Below are 18,753 nucleotides of genomic sequence, written 5' to 3' on the forward strand. Positions count from 1 at the left end.
ATCTAGGTAGTCAAGTTCTCCAACGGCTCTCCTCTCCAGACGCCCTAGGTAAAGGATTGTACTCACAGATGCTCTGTGGGAAATAAACAGGATGGGGCAGGCAGGAAACATGATAGTGTTGTGCAAGCTATTTCCCTTTATCCTTCCTGCTTTTCTGAATTGTTGGAACGTTTACAAGGAACATGATTTTACACTAAGCTAGGTGAGCCATGTTGTAATGATCAAGAGCTACCACGTTCAGTGAGGTGTGTGACGAACCCCTTTGAACAGGGCCACTTGGCCAGTAGACTATGGATTCTACCACCCACAAATGAGCTCCCTGGAGGCTGCAGGGGCTCTGAGGAAGTGCCAAGAGCTCAGGCAACAGCAGAGACCCACCCGGGCTTCCTCTGAATGGAAGACCACTTCTGGAATGCAAATGCGTGATCCTCTGCTGGCTCCCAGTGTGCGAGTGGTCCTGATGCTGGCCACCTAGCCGCGACTTGCCCTGTGGTCTCATTGCTTTCTAATACCCTCTTCCTTCTCCAGTTCTTCCTCATTTCTCCCCCTAGGTTCCTCTGCTCTGCTTCTTCCAGCTCTGGGTAGAAGGAGGCTGCAGAATAACTGAAAAATGAAGCAGCAACTTCACATCATGACCTCCCATCGCAACGACAAGGCCTCCATCCCTACCTAATGCTAACGTTTGCCAGGGATGCACTGTCAGAGTCAGACAAGATATCCCTAAAGATGATCATGTGACTCCACCTTCCCTAGAGACCAGCAGAGTAGAGAGGGCTCCCAGGAGAGCTGCTCGGGGTCCCAGTCCTATCGCAAGGCCTGGGCTTCCTTCTCTCTGCAGCAGACCTCCGGGGTCTGTGCTCAGAAGCAAAGAGCTGAGATAGCCGGGCACATGGAGAGAGAGGAGGTCCACAGTCATCCTCAGGCTCCCAGAGTCCCAGTCATTCAGCGAAGCACTCATCCGGCATCCTGGCCTTTGCCTACCTGCCTAACAGTCTTCATTTCCCTCCCCGGAGCCCCACCAGCCAGAAGCACAGAACCAATTCTCAGGACTCCCCCGGACTGGGTCCTCCTACCTTTGCACTTTCTTCAACCTTGGCTGGAAGTCAGCCTCCCCTTCTCCCGAGCCCCGAGCCCTGGGGTGGCACCCAGCTTTCTGAAAGGCTTACCTAAGATACCCACACTGCTCCTTGTGAATATCCTCAGCTGCCTCATAGCTCATGCTGCTCCAGACCGACTCACTCCTTCCCATGCTTCTCAACCCTGGGCACCTGTCTCAGCACTCAGGCAGTCCCCATTGCCCCCACACCGCCTCTTGGGACCTTGCTGGCAGCAGTACAGTACCTGCACGCCCACCTTGAGGTTGGCCTTATTAGATTAACTCAGTTCCCTGTCTGTGACCCCACGTGGTGGGAACTCAGAAAAACCTAAATTCCAGGATTATAATGAAAATATCCCCCAACCACGCAAGTTCAATCTGGTATACAATGTGATGCTGGGAAAATGTGGTTTGGGGCCCAGATGGCAAATACCCTACCAGGCTTCCTCCATGTGTCTGCCCAAACCAGGCTTCCCCTTTCCATACTGAGACAATGAGCCAGCCCTGACAGTGTGGTTAGAAGGTACTGTGCTGGCTAGGGATGCCAGAGCTGCTTTCTGCATCCACAGGAGGGAAGGCACTTTCCTCTAAAGAATGGGAATCAGGTCACAGAGATCCAGCTGCTCTGTCACTCTGAACTACACGCCCAAGGGGAATGTGAAGAGATAGATAGATAGATAGATAGATAGATAGATAGATAGATAGATAGATAGATAGGGGCCTAGGCTCTGGTTACTCACCAATTCTACCATTAAGATACGGTGCAGGGCCCGGCGGCATGGCCTAGTGGCTAAAGTCCTCACTTTGAACACGCCTGGGATCCCATATGGGCGCCGGTTCTAATCCCGGCAGCTCCACTTCCCATCCAGCTCTCTGCTTGTGGCCTGGGAAAGCAGTCGAGTTCGGTGCAAAGCTTTGGGACCTTGCACCCGTGTGGGATACCCAGAAGAAATTCCTGGATCCCGGCTTCAGATCGGCATAGCATCGGCCGTTGCGCTCACTTGGGGAGTGAATCAATGGACAGAAGATCTTCCTCTCTGTCTCCCCTCCTCTCTGTATATCTGACTTTCCAATAAATAAATAAATCTTTTTAAAAAAAAATACAGTGCAGAAGTGGGCATTTAGCCTAGAAATTAAGACAGTCATTAAGAATATTATATCCATGGCCTGGCATGGTAGCCTAATGACTAAATCCTTGCCTTGCATGCAGCAGTATCCCACATGGGCGCTGGTTCGTGTCCCAGCTGATCTTCCCATCCAGTTCCCTGCTTGTGACCTGGGAAAGCAAAGCAGTGGAGGACAACTGAGTGCCATGGGACATTAGAAGAAGTTCCTGGCTTCAGCTTGGCTTAGCTACTGCTGTTGCAGCCACTTGGGGAGTGAACCAGCAGACGGAAGTTCTTCTCTCTGTATCTCCTTCTCTCCATAAATCTGACTTTCCAATAAAAATAAATAAATCTTTAAAAAGAGAGAGAGAGAAATTCATCCAGGGACTAGTGCTGTGATACCATGTGTCAAGCCATCACCTGCAGCACCAGCATCCCACCTGCGGGTCAGTTCGCATCCCAGCTGCTCCATTTCTCCTCCATCTTCCTATTTATGGTCTGAAAAAGCAGTGGAGAATGGCCCGAGTGCTTGGCAACCTGCAGCCATACTGCAGAACGATCTCTTTTCTTTCTCTCTCTCTCTTTCAAATAAATAAAAATAAAACATATATATATATTTTTTATTTTTTTTTATTGGAAAGGCAGATATACAGAGAGGAGAGATAAAGAGGAAGATCTTCCGTCCGATGATTCACTCCCCAAGTGAGCGCAACCGCCGATACTATGCCGATCCGAAGCCAGGAGCCTCTTCTGGGTCTCCCACGCGGGTGCAGGGTCCCAAAGCTTTGGGCCGTCCTCGACTGCTTTCCCAGGCCACAGGCAGGGAGCTGGAAGGGAAGCGGGGCTGCCGGGATTAGAACTGGCACCCATATGTGATCCCAGGCGTGCAAGGCGAGGACCTTAACCACTGTGCCACCGCACTGGGCCAAACATATATATATATTTTAAAAAACATCCTGCATCCCAAACCTCCAGCTCCTGACTCCAGCTTCCTGCTAAGGCAGTGCCCAGAGGGTCGCTGATCAGGTAGGTACCTGGATTCCTGCCAGCCACTTGGAGATGTGTGTCGCATGCCCAGCTTCGGCCCGGCCCTGCTCCAGCACAGATGAGCATTTGGGGAGTGAGCAGTGAATAGGTATGCCATGTCTCTCTCCCTCTCAAGTATATATATATATATATTTAATCATGATACAGGTGAATATTGGAGATGCTATCCTTGTCAATCACTTAAATGTCAAGAGGAATGTAAGTCTACTCAGAGAATTGCCGTGCAAAGGCAGAAATCAAAATTGTTGTTGCTCAGAGGAAAACAGGGGGAATAACTTCATTACTACATGAGAACATGTTAGAGTCCATGGGAAAATGGAATGACAAGATGTTTCTTTTACTGCCTTTGTTGAAATCCACATATATTCTCAAACGCTACAGAGATCTGTCCTGTATGAAGGGCGCTCCTCATTAATAAATAGATCAATAAATAAATTATACCCAGGATAACAAAAAGGATCCTCCTTTTCTGGCTAATTCGGCTAACAAAGAGAATTTTCCATAGACGATTACCAGTACAGAAAATCACCCACCACACAACACTCACACCTCAGGAGAAGGGCCAATTATTTGAACTGGGAGGGCTGCCAGGTTCAGGAGCCAGGAGTTTAGCCTCCATTATTGGGGGAGGGGAGAAAAGTTGGCGGGTGGGGGACGATGCTAAACCCAGGCCTTTAAGCTGCAGGTATGTTCATTATAAACCACCAAATATAGAGAGCGCCCTGTTTCTAATCATTTAGCCAGCACATTAAGGGCACCCAAAGAGGAAACGAACATGAAGAAGTGAGTCTCTTCAAGTGTAATTTCCTAGAAGAGAAATTTACGAGCTGTACTTATCCCCCATTAGAGGCCGTCTAACCTCTTTTATGAGTTTATTCATCAAGACGGTCCTGGTTTCGGGCCAGCTCTGTGGCCCAGCAGGTCATCAGGAGGGAGTCCTGGGAGATTTCCCTCCTGGCCCGCTCACGTTTTCCAGATCATAATGCAGTTAACTGAAGTGGCCAGGCTTGCCAGGAGGTCCTCGGGTGTTCCCCGCCCGCCGGTCCCCCGAAACAGGCGTTCAGAGAGCAAACCCCAGGGACCCTCTGGATCTGAACTGAACTAAAATATACTGGGAAAGGAAATGGTTTTTGGATTGTTGTAAGAGGTTTGTGACTGCCTTTCAAAGAGCAGCGCTTCTCATGCCTTTACAACCGCATTCAATTTATTCTTCAGTTATGTCATAACGGGACCATTGAGCACCTGACAGAAAGGACTTCCCAGGGCATGAGCAAATCCATGGCCCATCCACTGTGTGCCTTGCTCCCCTGACACCAAGCCCACTGGGGTAACTGAGAGATCAGACACACACACACACACACAGTCTCTATCCCCCCCAAATGTACAGCTGTTCCTCTCTTTTGCTGGTGATTTCCCACCCTGAAGAGAACAGTAGCAAAACCACCTTCTGGGCTCCCTCTCCATCTCGGAGGACAAAGGGGTGGGGCACACCACTGTGCCAGAGAAAACTCCAGCTGCAAACACACCTGGCATTTGCCACTTGGGAACTGAGAGTAGTGGTGGGGTGGGGGGATGGGGAGAATGCAGATATGAGAAGCAACTCTTACCTTGTTTTCAGAATATTCAGAAACTGCAAAATTTCTGAAAACTGTATCAGTCTGAGAGCTCTTAGAAACCTCAAACCTGCAGAGAGAAGGGAAAGGAGAAGCATTATTTTCAGCACGTGGTCTTCATCTTCGCAGCTGGCCACCTGACACACAAGCTGCCAAGGTGGGAAGGGCAGGAGGTGCTTGCAGGAGACAGAAGAGCCAGTACCCGGAACACACTGCTGCACTGTGATGGAGAGCTGGTTTCCGCTCAGCAGTTGAACTGACTTTTGCAGGCAGGGTGGTGCTTGGGGAATCATGCTAAGGAGGGGCCCTGGAGAAGGCCCAGAGGGACCCTTCACTGGCCCATCTCTGGTGGGATTTTGTCTCTCCAAAATACTGGGCGCTGTGATGGCACAGGGTAGCCTATGCTAAGAGCAAATTAAGAATAAATCAAGTATAATCTCCTACATGTTGGGAGACACCTCAGTGGCAACATAATGGACTTGTGAGGGTTCATGAAAGACACCCATTGTAAGATCGGAGTGGAGAGCAATGCGGAGGGGAGGGGATACCACAGTGTCTATTAAACTGTGTCATAAAAAAAAAGAATAAATCAGATAACCTTACATCTTTGCTGGATTTTTTTTCTATTTACCTTCTCATCTGATAAGATGAGGACTGTCTTACAGCACTGTTTCCTACGAGGCTCTGTGTTTTATTTCCAATTGATACATAAGAAAAAACTTTAAAACACAGACCAACCCACTACAACTTTAGGAATCAAAATATGTAATTCCCCATTGACAGCATGAAGCATACATGCCGGTGCTACTGAAAGCAACAACTCCTCTTGAATGGGAGAGCAGTGTTTCTCAGTAGAAGTGAGAGAGGGTGAACACATAACCAAGAACTTTAAAAAGAATGCAAATTGTTTTTGTCCTTAATAGCCAGGAGCAAATGACGCTTCTGTCAAGGTCAAATTCATGACATAAAAACACCGCGTCATGGGTTGGTGTCTCATGCAGAATCATTTAGAAGGTACAGAGTATGACAGCACAGAGACGCGATGAATAAACATTACACCCACTCCCAGGAGGATTTTCTTTGGAATATTTTTGGAAAGCATCTTCCCCTGATGCAGCTTGTGCCAAAGCGGTGCTAAGCACCAGGTGGAACCGAGTTATCACACGGCCTCGTGCCACTGGGGGAAGACTTTATCCTGCCACAGGCGAGACACTAAAAGGAGACCTGGCAGCATGCGGTGGAAGAAGCCACAGACACCTACCAGAGAACCCAGGAGTCCTCCAGGGGCCTACAGGGGCACTATGTAGTTAGCAAGGAGCAGAAACCTGACTGTAAAACGAGAGGAGCAGGAAAGGCTATGACTTCGAAGGTGTCTCTCTCACCTGAAAAAGAGTTCCCTCATGAAGACTTTCTGCAGAAAAAAAAAATTCACCCTCTATGCAAAATAGTGTTCACGCAACTTTTGTTAAATCTGAGATTTCCAAGATCAGAAGGAATGCTGGCAAAATGGAAAAGGCTCAGGGAGACTGACAGAATCACAAGTAAGCCAATACAAGATTTGGCCCTGCTGATAACTCAGCTTCATGGAGGGAAGAAAACCGAGAAGTCATCTCAGGAAGCAGAGGACATGGGGAAACGGGAGAGAGAAACAATGACACAGAGTGGAGATCACAGAGACCTGGGCAGTGAAGTGCCAGGGAAGCTGGCTCCTTGGTCTGCAGCAACAGCCCCAACACCAGAGAAAGGCCTTCCTGGGTCCGAACAAGGGCTGCTGATGGAGGGCTATGAGGAATGCAACACTGTACACCTCTCACTTATTCTAATTCAAGGCTTCCAATCAATGATACAGTCTAAATGAAGCATCAGCATGGGGGGGAGGGGAGGGAGAGTAGATACCATTCATGTAATTAAGATCATTTTTTATCACAACAAACACTGAACAGCAACCAGGCAATACTGTGCAGAGAATCTGACTCAAGGCCAGTGTGTCCAGCTTTTTGTTGGTTCACAAAGTCTCCTTCAAATATCTAAGACTCAAAAAATACCTTGTTTGCTCAGCTTGTTGTACGAAACAGTTTCCAAAGAGGCTTGCCTGTCTCACTAAATCAGAATATGGGGTAAAGAGATGGAATGCCCATTTTTTTTTTAAGATTCATTTTTACTGGACAGTCAGATATGCAGAGAGGAGGAAAGACAGAGAGTAAGACCTTCCGTCTATTGATTCACTCCCCAAGCAGCCGCAATGGCTGGAACTGGGCCTATCTGAAGCCAGGAGTCCGGAGCCTCTTCCGGGTCTCCCATGGGGGTGCAGGGTCCCAAAGCTTTGGGCCGTCCTTGACTGCTTTCCCAGGCCACAAGCAGAGAGCTAGATGGGAAGCAGAGCTGCTGGGATTAGAACCAGCGCCCATATGGGATCCCAGCACTTGAGAGGTGAGGACTTTAGCCACTAGGCTATTGTGCTAGGCCTGTGGAATGCCCATTTTTCTTAACCAGATTCCAGTGTTGTTCCTGGAACCAATGCCAGACTGCTGATCCCACACAGCATCCCTGACAGATGGGGCCGTGTGATAAAATGCTAGGTATAGAACCTTGAAGCAGGGTAACAGGTGAAGTGCTACACAATCCAGTATTTAGCAACCCCACTACTGAGTCTCTAAGCCAGAACTCATGAGGCATCTACACTTCAATGTTTATTGCAAGATTATTCACAACAGTAATGATACTGAACCTCAACGTCCACAAACATTCAGATGAATGGATAGAGAAAATGCAGTGCACACACAGAATAAGAATCAGCCATCAAAGGAAAAAAACAAAACAAAAAATAAACTTTTTCATCTGAGAAAAACGGGAGAAACTGGAGGTCTTCATGTTAAGTGAAATAAACTGGCCACAGACAGACAACTGCCACGTACTCTCAGTCCCACGTGGAATCTAAGCTGTCCCTCACAGATCTAGGGGTAAGACAGCGGTTACCATGGGCTAGCGGGACTGGTGATGTTTGTCAAGACACACACAGCTTCAATTAGAAGGTCAAGTTGAAGAAGAGTAACTATACACAATATATTGTACTCTTGAACATGCCCCCCTCAAAATTAAAGTGATGCAAATTAAAGCACTTTCCAGAAAGTAATTCATGCTATGAATTGAAGTGATCTCATTTCTCATGGGAATGCAGCCTAACAAAATATAACAAAATATGGAGACATGCTACAGGAACCAGGAGCTCATTACAAAATCATTCATTCACCAGAATAGTAGAAAGAAACTTCGTTTCTAAAACTAGATCTTCTTGGGTATCCATCACCTTCTTTATAAATCATACATGTGCAAACGAAACATAGCAATGAAAAAACTCATCCCTTGATGCTACGTTAAAGAAGTAGAACATCAAAATTATAACAATGGTTACTAGGAGCCACAGAAAAAGGGGGGTAGGGGATTGCTTTGTGGATATGGAGTTTCCAGTAATGCAAGATGGAAACATTCCAGAGATGTGTTTGAGCACAAAGCCAACATCCTTAACACTACACTTAAACATAATTGAGCTGATAAATTTTATGTAATGTGCTCTTTACCTAAATCTTTTTTTTAAATAGCAAAGTGGAAATAGAAGAAAAAGGAAGAGGCACAACAACAAAGCATGTTCCTGTAACTAAACTACAGGTACATGGAAACCAAAAAGTACAAGCGAGGTATAAAGTAATGACAGGGTTACATTACTGAGGGAGAATTTGCAAGTTTCTTTCATTTTCTGCAATTTTCAAAGTTTCCAGTTTTTAATGTTTATATTTAAGTTCCTACTTTACTTGTTATTACTTCTTGCTGTTGTTACAGAGTCAGCATTCAGGGTTTTGCCTCTAAGCTCTGAGCTTGTGGCCACGGTTCAGCCACTCAAGGACACTGGCCCAACTTGGAAAGGACCCCTGGGGCAGTGCTGTTCCTCCAGAGGTCAGATTTGGTACCCAGGGCTTGAACCACCTGGTTAGGGTTATGCTAAGAAAAAGTGCCTAGGAGTTTCAGCAACAACCAGCTGGGCAGCTGAGGAACATTAGGGCCCCTTTCTAAAGGGCCATGGGATGGGGTGTAACCCCAGCAAGGGTAAACAGGTCAGTGGTCCATCAGTCCCACTCAAGGGTTCCAACTGCCCCCGCAGAGCAACCTCAGGAGATCCATGTACCACACAGAAGACAACAAACATATCTCTAGCCATGACGCAAGGATCACCAGGGTTTTCTGATGGGCTGTTTTCCTTTCCCGGTCATTCCTTAATCTCTAAATCCAAAAAGCTAAAAGATTCCCATAGACCTCAGCCACTTACAAGCCATGCACCAGCATGGCTTCCCACCCCTGATCCCACCCCCCCACCCCCGATCCCACCCCCCCACCCCCGCCACCAACCCCCACACACATCCTGAAGAGCCATTAGTTTAGGGCCTCTGACAAATCCATCACTGGCTATCCTTACATCAGGGAGCAGGGGAGAATCCAAGTGAAGACCTAGGTAGGCATCAACAACATGGCGGGTCTCGCTCAGGGGGTGGTTGTCTGCCATCTGCTGCTGTCGCCAGTCCCACCTCCTGTCCCCTGCTTAGGCACTGCTTTGCTGCCTGGTCCTGAGCCCCAGTACAGAGTGAGCCTATGCCTACCCTTCCTAGCTGAGCAGAAGACGAGTGGGTTCCTTGCTCTGAAATGCCCCTAGGCTCTGTGTCCCATACACAGCTCCTGCCCTTCTTACTTTGGCCATTTATTCCCACGGTAGTTTCTTCAGGTTGTTGTGCTCCCCATCTCACCCTAGTCTGGCTCCTGTTCTGGCAGATACTGTTTACAAGCTGGGACAATCACCTATGCATGCATTCCTCAGTCTTTTCATTCATCTCATGCCCATGCACCAAGTCCTCATTCTGCACCAGTCATTCACTCCTCTAGTCCCTGAAGGAGCAGGGGAAGTTCCTATTTCAAGGCTCTTCCTTTGGAACAGAGACACCAGCAAGCAGAGAAAGCATTTTGCAAGAGGAAACAAACCAGTCCTATTGGCTTTACCTCTTAAATACAAGAGTGTTTCACAAAGTTGGCATAAAATGAAATTAAAAGATGTTGGTATTCAGGGTTAAAATTCTTGAAAACCCACATGTATCAGAGATCTTCAAAACATACATATTATAAAATGCATTTAAAAAAATGTGCGTGGCTTTTAAAAGTTGGTATGCCCTAAATTATCTTTTTAATCCCATTTGCCGTGAACTTTTTGAAATCCCCTGATGGATGTGACATCACTTGCATCTGCCCTTTGTGATGGCAAAATCATGGTCTAGAGGCCCCAGTCTTTTCAGCTTGCTCCATGTAGCATCCCCTGCCCACGCAGTGTCACCAGCTTTTTACAAAAAGCAGCCAGCACTGTCTTTTCAAACACTGACCAGAACACATCACTTCCCTGTAAAAGCCACTCTGAGGTTTCCTTTTGTCTAAAAACACATCTTGCTCTGGAGGGCTTTCCAGGGCCTGGACTCTGTTCACTATGACTCCCCCCATGCTCACATCCTTTACACTGGGTCTCTACTCTGAGAGTACACTGCGGTTAATCCTCCCTTCTGGCTCTGCCCTCTGGAATGTTCCTACAAGCCTGGCTTTACCTGCCTGGAGTCCCCACAATTCCATCACACACAGCTTGCTTCTCATGGGACAGACGGCTACCTTAGGATCACCAGCTGGCTTGCTGGGCAGTTGGTTTCCTGCCTGTTCCCCAGCAGCATATCGGCTCAACTGAACACATGCCCCTCTGGCCTGCTCACCATGGAGTCCAACATCTCTCAGGATGGTGAGGACTAGCACGGAGTAGAAGCCAGGTGAGTTTACCTGGGAGAAACCTTTTCTGAGGAAGGATGTTGGATACACAAAGAAGCCCTTGGTTTTATTCAATCTCCCAGCCTTCTCTCCAGGCTCTCCTCTTATTAATCCCATCATTCATGTTTCCCTCTCTGGCTGCTTCTACACAGGTCCTCCCTGAGGCTGGACTGGACAGAGTGGGAGGGAGTGCAGCCACTTGACCAGCCCACTGCAGCCTCACACATACACAGGGGCAGAAATGTTTAGAGTCCTAACATTTCAGCCCAAAGAAATCTTCTCTACCTGTGGCTCCTGAAAATGATAGGCTAGCACCTGCATGGCTTCTAAGTGAAGTTCTTCAGTGCATAATTATATAATGCAGAAAGGTATTTAAGCTGTCACTGTGAGCATCAGGACCCTATTAGCTAAATTTCAAAGGGACTGCACTTCATTTTAAGAAAGCTCCTGATACTGCTAAACTTTCTGGAAATAAAAGTTATCCTTTCTTAAGATTGGGGTTTTTTTTTTTAGCTGTGGAAGTGTAGATTTAAGCCATTGTTTTGAAACTCTTATGCATTATGGATGCCCAAATAAAACCAAATCCCTACTGGAAAGTAACAGAGAAAAAAAAATCCATCAGGAGGACTTTTTATATGATCTCTGCTGGGTAAGAAGAATGAAACACCATCTAACACAAGTGGGACCAAGCTCCCAAGATCAGCGGCGAGGGCTGGAGGAAGTAAACAGCAACTTTTTATTGGTGCAAAGAAAACAAAATCTGTAGTTCCAAAAGCCTTTCTGGAATGTGCCAGGTCACTGGAAAGCATTGCTACTCGGTAAGGGCAAAGTCAGTAGTCCCTGTCCCTTGCCAATCTTTTCTCAATCTTTCTGAAAGTCTTATTTAATAGCATTCAGTGGCATGTAGGGCCTCCAGGGCCAGCTGTATTCACGTCACAAAGGAGCACAAGATGTGTGCACCTCCAAGGTGAGTGGGTATGCAAAGCCAGAAGCAATGGAGCTGGTTAGTGTCCTCCTGCTCCCCCCCTCCCCCAGACACTTCACTAAACCCAGACCACAGGGAGGGAGCCTCTTGCCCAGACAGCCTCTGGGAACGCAGGCTACCCAGAAGGGAAGAAGAGCTATGGGTGGCAAGGACCTTACCCCAAGAGGCACAAACCCTGCAACCAGAAACCACGGACTGCCAGAAGTTCTCCGGTTCCTCCTTCTCGGTGGCAGCAGGCCCAGACTTCACACGGTAGCCCTTATGGAACAGGTCGCCCAGGGACTTCTTGCGGCGCCTGGTGGGTGCGTAAGTCTCGGCATGGGTATTGCTGGGTGGGTGGTGGTACACCAGGATCTTACTGGGGATCATTGTAGAAGCAGCGAGACAGGCTTGGCTTTAGGTGCCTTTCAGTCCACTTCTGACACAAGCACAGGTCCTCCCACCCAGCATCCTATGGCTCCCCAGCATCCAGCTCCTGGAGGAGCCAAATGGCACTCTCTCCTCTTCCCTCACCCGGCAGCCCCACATGTAAGAGCCCCACGCATGCTCTGGACAGCAGACACACACAGCCACTTTAGAAAGGAGGTTGAGAAGTGTGGGGGAGAGGTCCTGTGATCCATTATGTCCTACAAGCTTATCCATCAGCTTCATTCTGGAAATTACCACATAAGCTCCTTTGGACATGTTGTAGGGGGGTAGAAAGAGAAAAACGCCATAATTCCACAAATCAGAACACAAGAGGATATGAGAGAGGCTGCAGTTTGGGGCTCATTGACTCATTCCTTTCAGCTTACTGATCCTGTTTGACAACTGAAGGTTCTCAGCCAGGACTTCCTTGGAGGATGTGACGCCTGGCAAAGGAGAACAGCTGAGTGGTCCCACTCCTCTGGTCCTACCCAACACCAAGGTAGCCAATATGCAAATCCTCTGCTGATCCTGTAAGTGGAATTTAAGTGGAGGGGAGACTGGGCTTCCCAGGGAAAGTTGGAGGACCTCATCAGAGGTCCTTGCCTCCCAGCATTCCAACTCCCTGGGCCTCCAGTCCTCTGCATCTCCTCCCATGTTCAGCTAGAGCACCAGTATGATCTCTTGTCCGGACTAAAGCATGGCTTCCTCCCCAGACCTGTCTGTTGAAACCCTAACTCCAGTACTGGTGTCTGGAGATGAACCTCTGAAAAGTAATCAGGTTAAACAAAGTCACAAGGGTAGGGCTTTCGTAGATGCATGTAACAAGAGATACCAGGGTGCTTTATGCCTCTCTCTCTTGCTTGCTCTGTGCCCCCACACCAACTACCCTCAACATGAGGACTCAGTGAGAAGAGGATGCCTGCAACCCAGGCAGCAAGCCCTTTCATGCTCCAGAACCACAGCACACATCCCTCTGGGGTTTGTGGTGTTTTGCTATGGTGGTCCAAAAAACAAATACACTCCACTCCCTGAGGCCTGAGTGGAAACAGAAATATAGCAGGCACAGAGACAGGGATGACATTGAAAAAAAATAGAAACAGTACAAGTTTGGCCTTCATGAAGTTCTAATCTATAGGGCAAAAAAGTTACATAAAGCATGCTAATATCAATTAATAAGTTGGTTTACGTTCTTTAAAGCACTTTTCTCTGTCACTCTGTCTTTCAAATAAATAAATAAACAAAGTTTTTTTTAAAGAAAGAACAAATGTATAGCAAAACATACTTGCATCTTTAGCATGCCTAACCCAGTGTCCGGCTCACAGCAATAATCAGAAGCACTGCAGGTGCATTGGTTCATTTCTTTTTTTTTTTAAGATTTATTTTATTTTTATTGGAAAGGCGGATATACAGAGAGGAGAGACAGAGAGCAAGATCTTCCGTCCGATGATTCACTCCCCAAGTGAGCGCAACGGTCGATGTCCGGGTCTCCCACGTGGGTGCAGGGTCCCAAAGCTTTGGGCCGTCCTCGACTGCTTTCCCAGGCCACAGGGCAGGAAGCTGGATGGGAAGCAGGGCTGCCGGGATAGAACCGGCGCCCATATGGGATCCCAGGCGTGCAAGGCAAGGACCTTAACCACTGCGCCACTGCGCCACCGCGCCAGGCCCCATTGGTTCATTTCTTATAGCAACCCTATGAGACAGATTACTAACTCTCATTGTGTAGCTGGAGAGAAAAGTGGAGAGAGGGGAAGAGAAAGGGGAGGGGAGGAAAGAGGCAGTGAAGGAAGGGAAGCGGAGAGAGGAAAGGAGGGGAGGGGGGAAGGAGTAAGGGAGGAGAGAGGAGGGGAGAGAGAAAGGGAGGGGAAAGGGGAGGCACAGTAGCCTAGTGACTAAAGTCCTTGCACTGCATGTGTAGCAATTCCATATGGGCGCCAGATTGTGTCCCAGCTGCTCCATTTCCCATTGAGCTCTCTGCTCGTGACCTGGGAAAGCAGTAGAGCATGGGCCAAAAACCTTGGGACCCTGCACCCACACAGGAGACCTGGAAGAAACTCCTGGCTCCTGGCTCCTGGCTCCAGATTGGCTCAGCTCCAGCCACTGGGGCCACTTGGGGAGTAAAACAGCAGATGGAAGATGTTTCTGTCTCTCCTTCTCTCTGTAAATCTGACTTTCCAATAAAAATAAATCAATCTTTAAAAAAAAAAAAAAAAGGAAAGAAAATTGCATTTCTGAGAGTTCGGGATGGCTCACTTTTAAGTGTCAACTTGATGGAGTGAGGGATACCTAGAGCTGGGAAGGCATCACTCTCAAGTGCCTCTATGAGGGTGTTTCCACAGGAAACAGGCTGAACTGAAGGGGGAAGACCCTCCTCTCTATGAAATTGACTAGGGGCTCTGAGAAAACCAACACACACAGAAAGGAGGATTCCTCTGGGCCTTGCTCTCTCAGCCTGGACCCTTTCATCCATCTGCCCTTGGACCTCAGAACTCCAGAGCTCACACCAGTGTCTCCCCAGGTTCTTGGGCCTTCGACTTGAGACGGTATTGTAGCATCAGCTTCCCTCTTTCAAGGTTCTCAGACCTGGACTGACACACTGACCATCAGCCTCGGGTCCCCAGCCCGCTAATGGCCTGTCATGGGACCTCTAGACCTCTATAACACCAAGTAAGCAAACTTCCCTGATAAACTCCCTCTCATCCACCTCTCAGCCTGTATAGTTGTCTATCTATCATCTATCCATCCCCTATTGGTTCTGTCTTTGGAGAATTTTAATAAAGATGTTATGACAATGCATTACTTTAATAGATGTTCTTTTTTTAAAAAAAAAAAAAAAGATTTATTTATTTTTATTGCAAAGTCAGTTACACAGAGAGGAGGAGAGAAAGAGAGGAAGATCTTCAGCCCGATGATTCACTCCCCAAGCAGCTGCAACGGCTGGTACTGTGCCAATCCGAAGCCGGGAGCCAGGAGCTCTTCTGGGTCTCCCATGTGGGTGCAAGGTCCCAAAGCATTGGGCCGTCCTTGACTGCTTTCCCAGGCCACAAGCAGGGAACTGGATGGGAAGCAAGGCTGCTGGGGATTAAAACTGGTGCCCATATGGGATCCCAGCACATTCAAGGCAAGGACTTTAGCCACTAGGCCATGGCACCAGGCCCAATAGACTTTCTCAAGTACCTTTCACAGGCTGTGCCCCATAAACAGCCATTCTGGTCTCCACCAAGGCCCCCTTTCTCAGACCAAATGGACTAGTGCCTAATAAAACCCCCATGTCTGTGGGAGTCATTTATCTCTAGTTAGACAGGTACTGATGATGGGAAGGGAAAAACTATGAAACCAACTGGGCATGGGGAGGGCACAGGCACAGGGGAAGGACCAGAAAGGGGCAGAAGTGATGCAGACGGTGAGCCAACATTCACTCTCACCTGCTGGCAAGAGTCATCCAACATCTGCAATTTGAAACAAGGAACACAGATGTCAAGGTGTCCTCTGTGTCCAACAGATATTTGCTTCAGGTCTCCTTGTATATTTCAAAATTCATGAATGCTCAACTCCCTCACACAAAACAGAGCAGTGTTAGCATAAAGCCTATACAACCCTCCCTTACACTTTACAGAGTCCCCAGATAATTTATAACACATAATGCAATACAAACATCATGCAATTCATTGTTATATATATATTTTTTTCAGGAATTGATGGCAAGAAAAAAAATTGCTTCCCAAATATTTCACAAAACTATTTCAAGATTTTATTCATTTGTTTGAAAGGCAAAGTAAGACAGAAATGAACAAATACAAGTACTCTGGTTTACTCGCAAAATAGCCACAAAGGCTGGGCTGGGTCAGGCTCAAGCCAGGAGCCTAAAACACCATCTGGGACTCCTGCATGGGTGCAGGGCTCCAACCAGCTGAGCCATATCCCATTGCCTTCCCCAGTGTATTTGCAGGGAGTTGGATCAGAAGTGGAGCAGCGAAGAGTCAAACTAGCACCCCTATGGGATGCTGGAGTGACATGCAGTGACTTCACGTGCTATTCTAACACACCGGCCCCATCTTTTTTCAAATATTTTCAGTCTGTTGTAAGTTGAATCTACAACGTAAGGCACCACTGTATAGTTGGTACTGCTTTCTAGCCTCTGAATCCAGGTCATCTCACCACATTCATTTTATTATTCAAATTGGGAAACAGAAGCCTGTGGTGTTGGCAGGCTTCAGGTTATGCGGGGGTGGGCAGCGGTGCTATGCACTGGCCTCTGATTGGATCACTCAGGAGAATCCCTCAGAATCTCCAGTTAATCTGCTTCCCCACCGTACTTCCCCCTCCCTGGCCTTCCCTTTGAGAAGTGACCATCTGGGAAGCAGTGCAGTATTGCAGGCAGCCATTCCTCTCTCCTCGTCTGCCTCTCAACCTCTCAACACCAGTCTTGAACGTCACAAACCTATGGGTCCCTCTGGCTCCCTCCCAGGCCCAGAGGCACTGTCTGTCCTACACACTGTGTGTGATGCTACAGACAGATGAATCTGTGTCCCATCTCCTCTCTTCTTTCCTGAGGCCCCAAGAGGAGGGCCAGGATAATCCTACATAATCTCACTTCCCAGGGTGAGCCCCGTCTGGGCAGCTCACTCCTGGGCCCCAAGCCCCTCCTTCTGCCTGACATTTGGACCTACAAAGGACAGATGGCAGTCCCTGGTCATTCAAGTAACCTCAGGCTTAATTTTTTCAGATTTAAAACCCCAGAAATTACAGGAGAAACACGAATCAGTTTACGTAGTTAAAGCAAAAAAAAAAAAAAAAAAATCACAGCAAAAGCCAATTTTAGGAGAAAATCAATACAATACTTGACTTTCTACAAAGCAGAGGGGATGGATGTTACCAGACACCTGTCAGCATCAGGACAAGTGACAGAGGGGCCAGAAATTTAAGGAGGCCCTCCTTTTTAAAGTTGACCCTGTCTTTGCAAAGTAGCCCTGAGCTCGGGTGCTTCCTTAGGACTCATACCCTAGGCCTCTCTCTACGGGTTTCCAGCCATGAGTCTACTGCCAAGCTCATCTCTGAAACTGGCTCTGCATCCTCTGTCACCTGGGGCACGAGAGACACACACTGTTATGAGGCCTGCAAACTGAGAAAATCCTACAGGCTTTATAAGCTAATTCAGAGATCAGCTTTATCCTGAAATTCAATTCCAGCAGAATTTTTGCACCAGCAGCTCTGAATGCAAGCTGAAGAGCCCCGTGAATTATATCTTCAATTACAGGTTACCAAGAACATAGGTACTCTTTGCAAGCAGGCACTCTTGATTGAGCTCTCTATAAGGACAGAATACATAGCACTGCATCCTAGTTTTATTAAAAAAAAAAAATCTTGAGTAGGGCTGCAGTTATCATGGGAGCTAGCTATGCCTAAGTTTGATGCCCAAAATTAATTTAATGTAAACTTGAAAATGAAGAGTGATCATTGGGGGGTGGGGGGTGCGGGAGGGAGATGTTAATTTTCTACCAGGCTCACTGCAGCCCTGTTTAGTTTTAATGCTCCAAACTAATAACAGGATTAACGTGTGTGATCTAAATCAGGGGTTGGCAAAAATGTTTTCCATGAATGGCCAGATAATACATATTCCAGGCTTGGTGAGGCAAACAGACTCAATTGCAACTACTCATCTTGGCAATTGCAGTCCCGGGAAGTAGCCACAGATGGAACACTAAATAAATGAGCTTGTTGAATTCTAATAGATCTTTATTTCCAAAACCAGGCAGTGGCCAGATTTAGCCTACAGGCTAAATATATAGGTCAAACCCTGACCTAGTGAACATTTTAGAGGGAACAAGGAACAATTAATTAGTCAACAAGCTCTTCTACTTTTTCCAGGATAGATGTGTATAATTTGGCAACATGTTACTTTCTGCTTTCATTTTTCCTGCTTAATTTAGATATCATTTTGTTCTCCATATCTGCAGATTCAACTGACTCACATGTCAATTAATAATATCTGGGAAAAAAGTTACATATTTTCTGCACATATTCAAGTTTTTTTTGTTAGTATGCCCTTAAAAAACCCACATTGTGGTAACAGTTTGCATTATATTGGGTTTTACGTAAGTAAAACAGAGATGATTTAAAGAATGCAGGAGAATGCAATTAGGTTACAGGAGCAATTACTGCATCATTTTCTATAAGGGATTTGAACATCAGTGGATGATTGATGGGTCCTGAAACCAATCATCTGCCGAGCGTGAGGGACAGCCATCGTCGTTTCTACTGTGCCTGGACTCCTTAAGGTCCTACTTCTTCCCTTACACCCTGCAGTGTTTCCCACAGCTGATAACTTTGCTTCAGGATAACTTTCCTTTGGCTGCATGTGATTCACAGGTCTGGTTTTGACCTAAGAGGAAAAAGGAAGCATTGCCACACCCGGCTTGGTGTGCACTCTGTTTCCAATCAGTCTTACATAAAGCTATGTTCAAGGCAGAAGGTAATTTACTCCATTCCAAAGCAAGGTAGCAAGTCCCACTCTGCAACCCAAAGTCTTTACTTCATGTGCTTGGCTTGGCATCTTTTCCTAAACATAAAAAAAATCCATATAACATCTGTTTCTTTATTGGGGTCATAGTCCCAATGTCCAGAAAAAAAGGAGCATTCAATAAGCATAAGAGTCTT

The 18,753-nt window shown here is 47.1% G+C and overlaps 1 protein-coding gene across 26 annotated transcripts in view; it reads right to left on the bottom strand.

Moving 5' to 3' along the window:
• The window catches only part of KCNMA1 (potassium calcium-activated channel subfamily M alpha 1), a 664,040-nt gene that overhangs the window by 226,896 nt on the left and 418,391 nt on the right, over positions 1–18,753 (bottom strand). For all 26 annotated transcript variants that reach the window (XM_040976116.1, XM_040976108.1, XM_040976123.1 and 23 more), the window contains one exon: positions 4,857–4,932. In XM_040976116.1, the coding sequence (XP_040832050.1) occupies positions 4,857–4,932 (76 nt within the window). The remainder of the gene's footprint in view (positions 1–4,856; positions 4,933–18,753) is intronic.

The sequence above is a fragment of the Ochotona curzoniae genome, unplaced genomic scaffold (genome assembly GCF_017591425.1).
Source record: "Ochotona curzoniae isolate NIBS_2020 unplaced genomic scaffold, NIBS_Ocur_1.0 contig_2692, whole genome shotgun sequence".
Lineage (NCBI taxonomy): Eukaryota > Metazoa > Chordata > Mammalia > Lagomorpha > Ochotonidae > Ochotona > Ochotona curzoniae.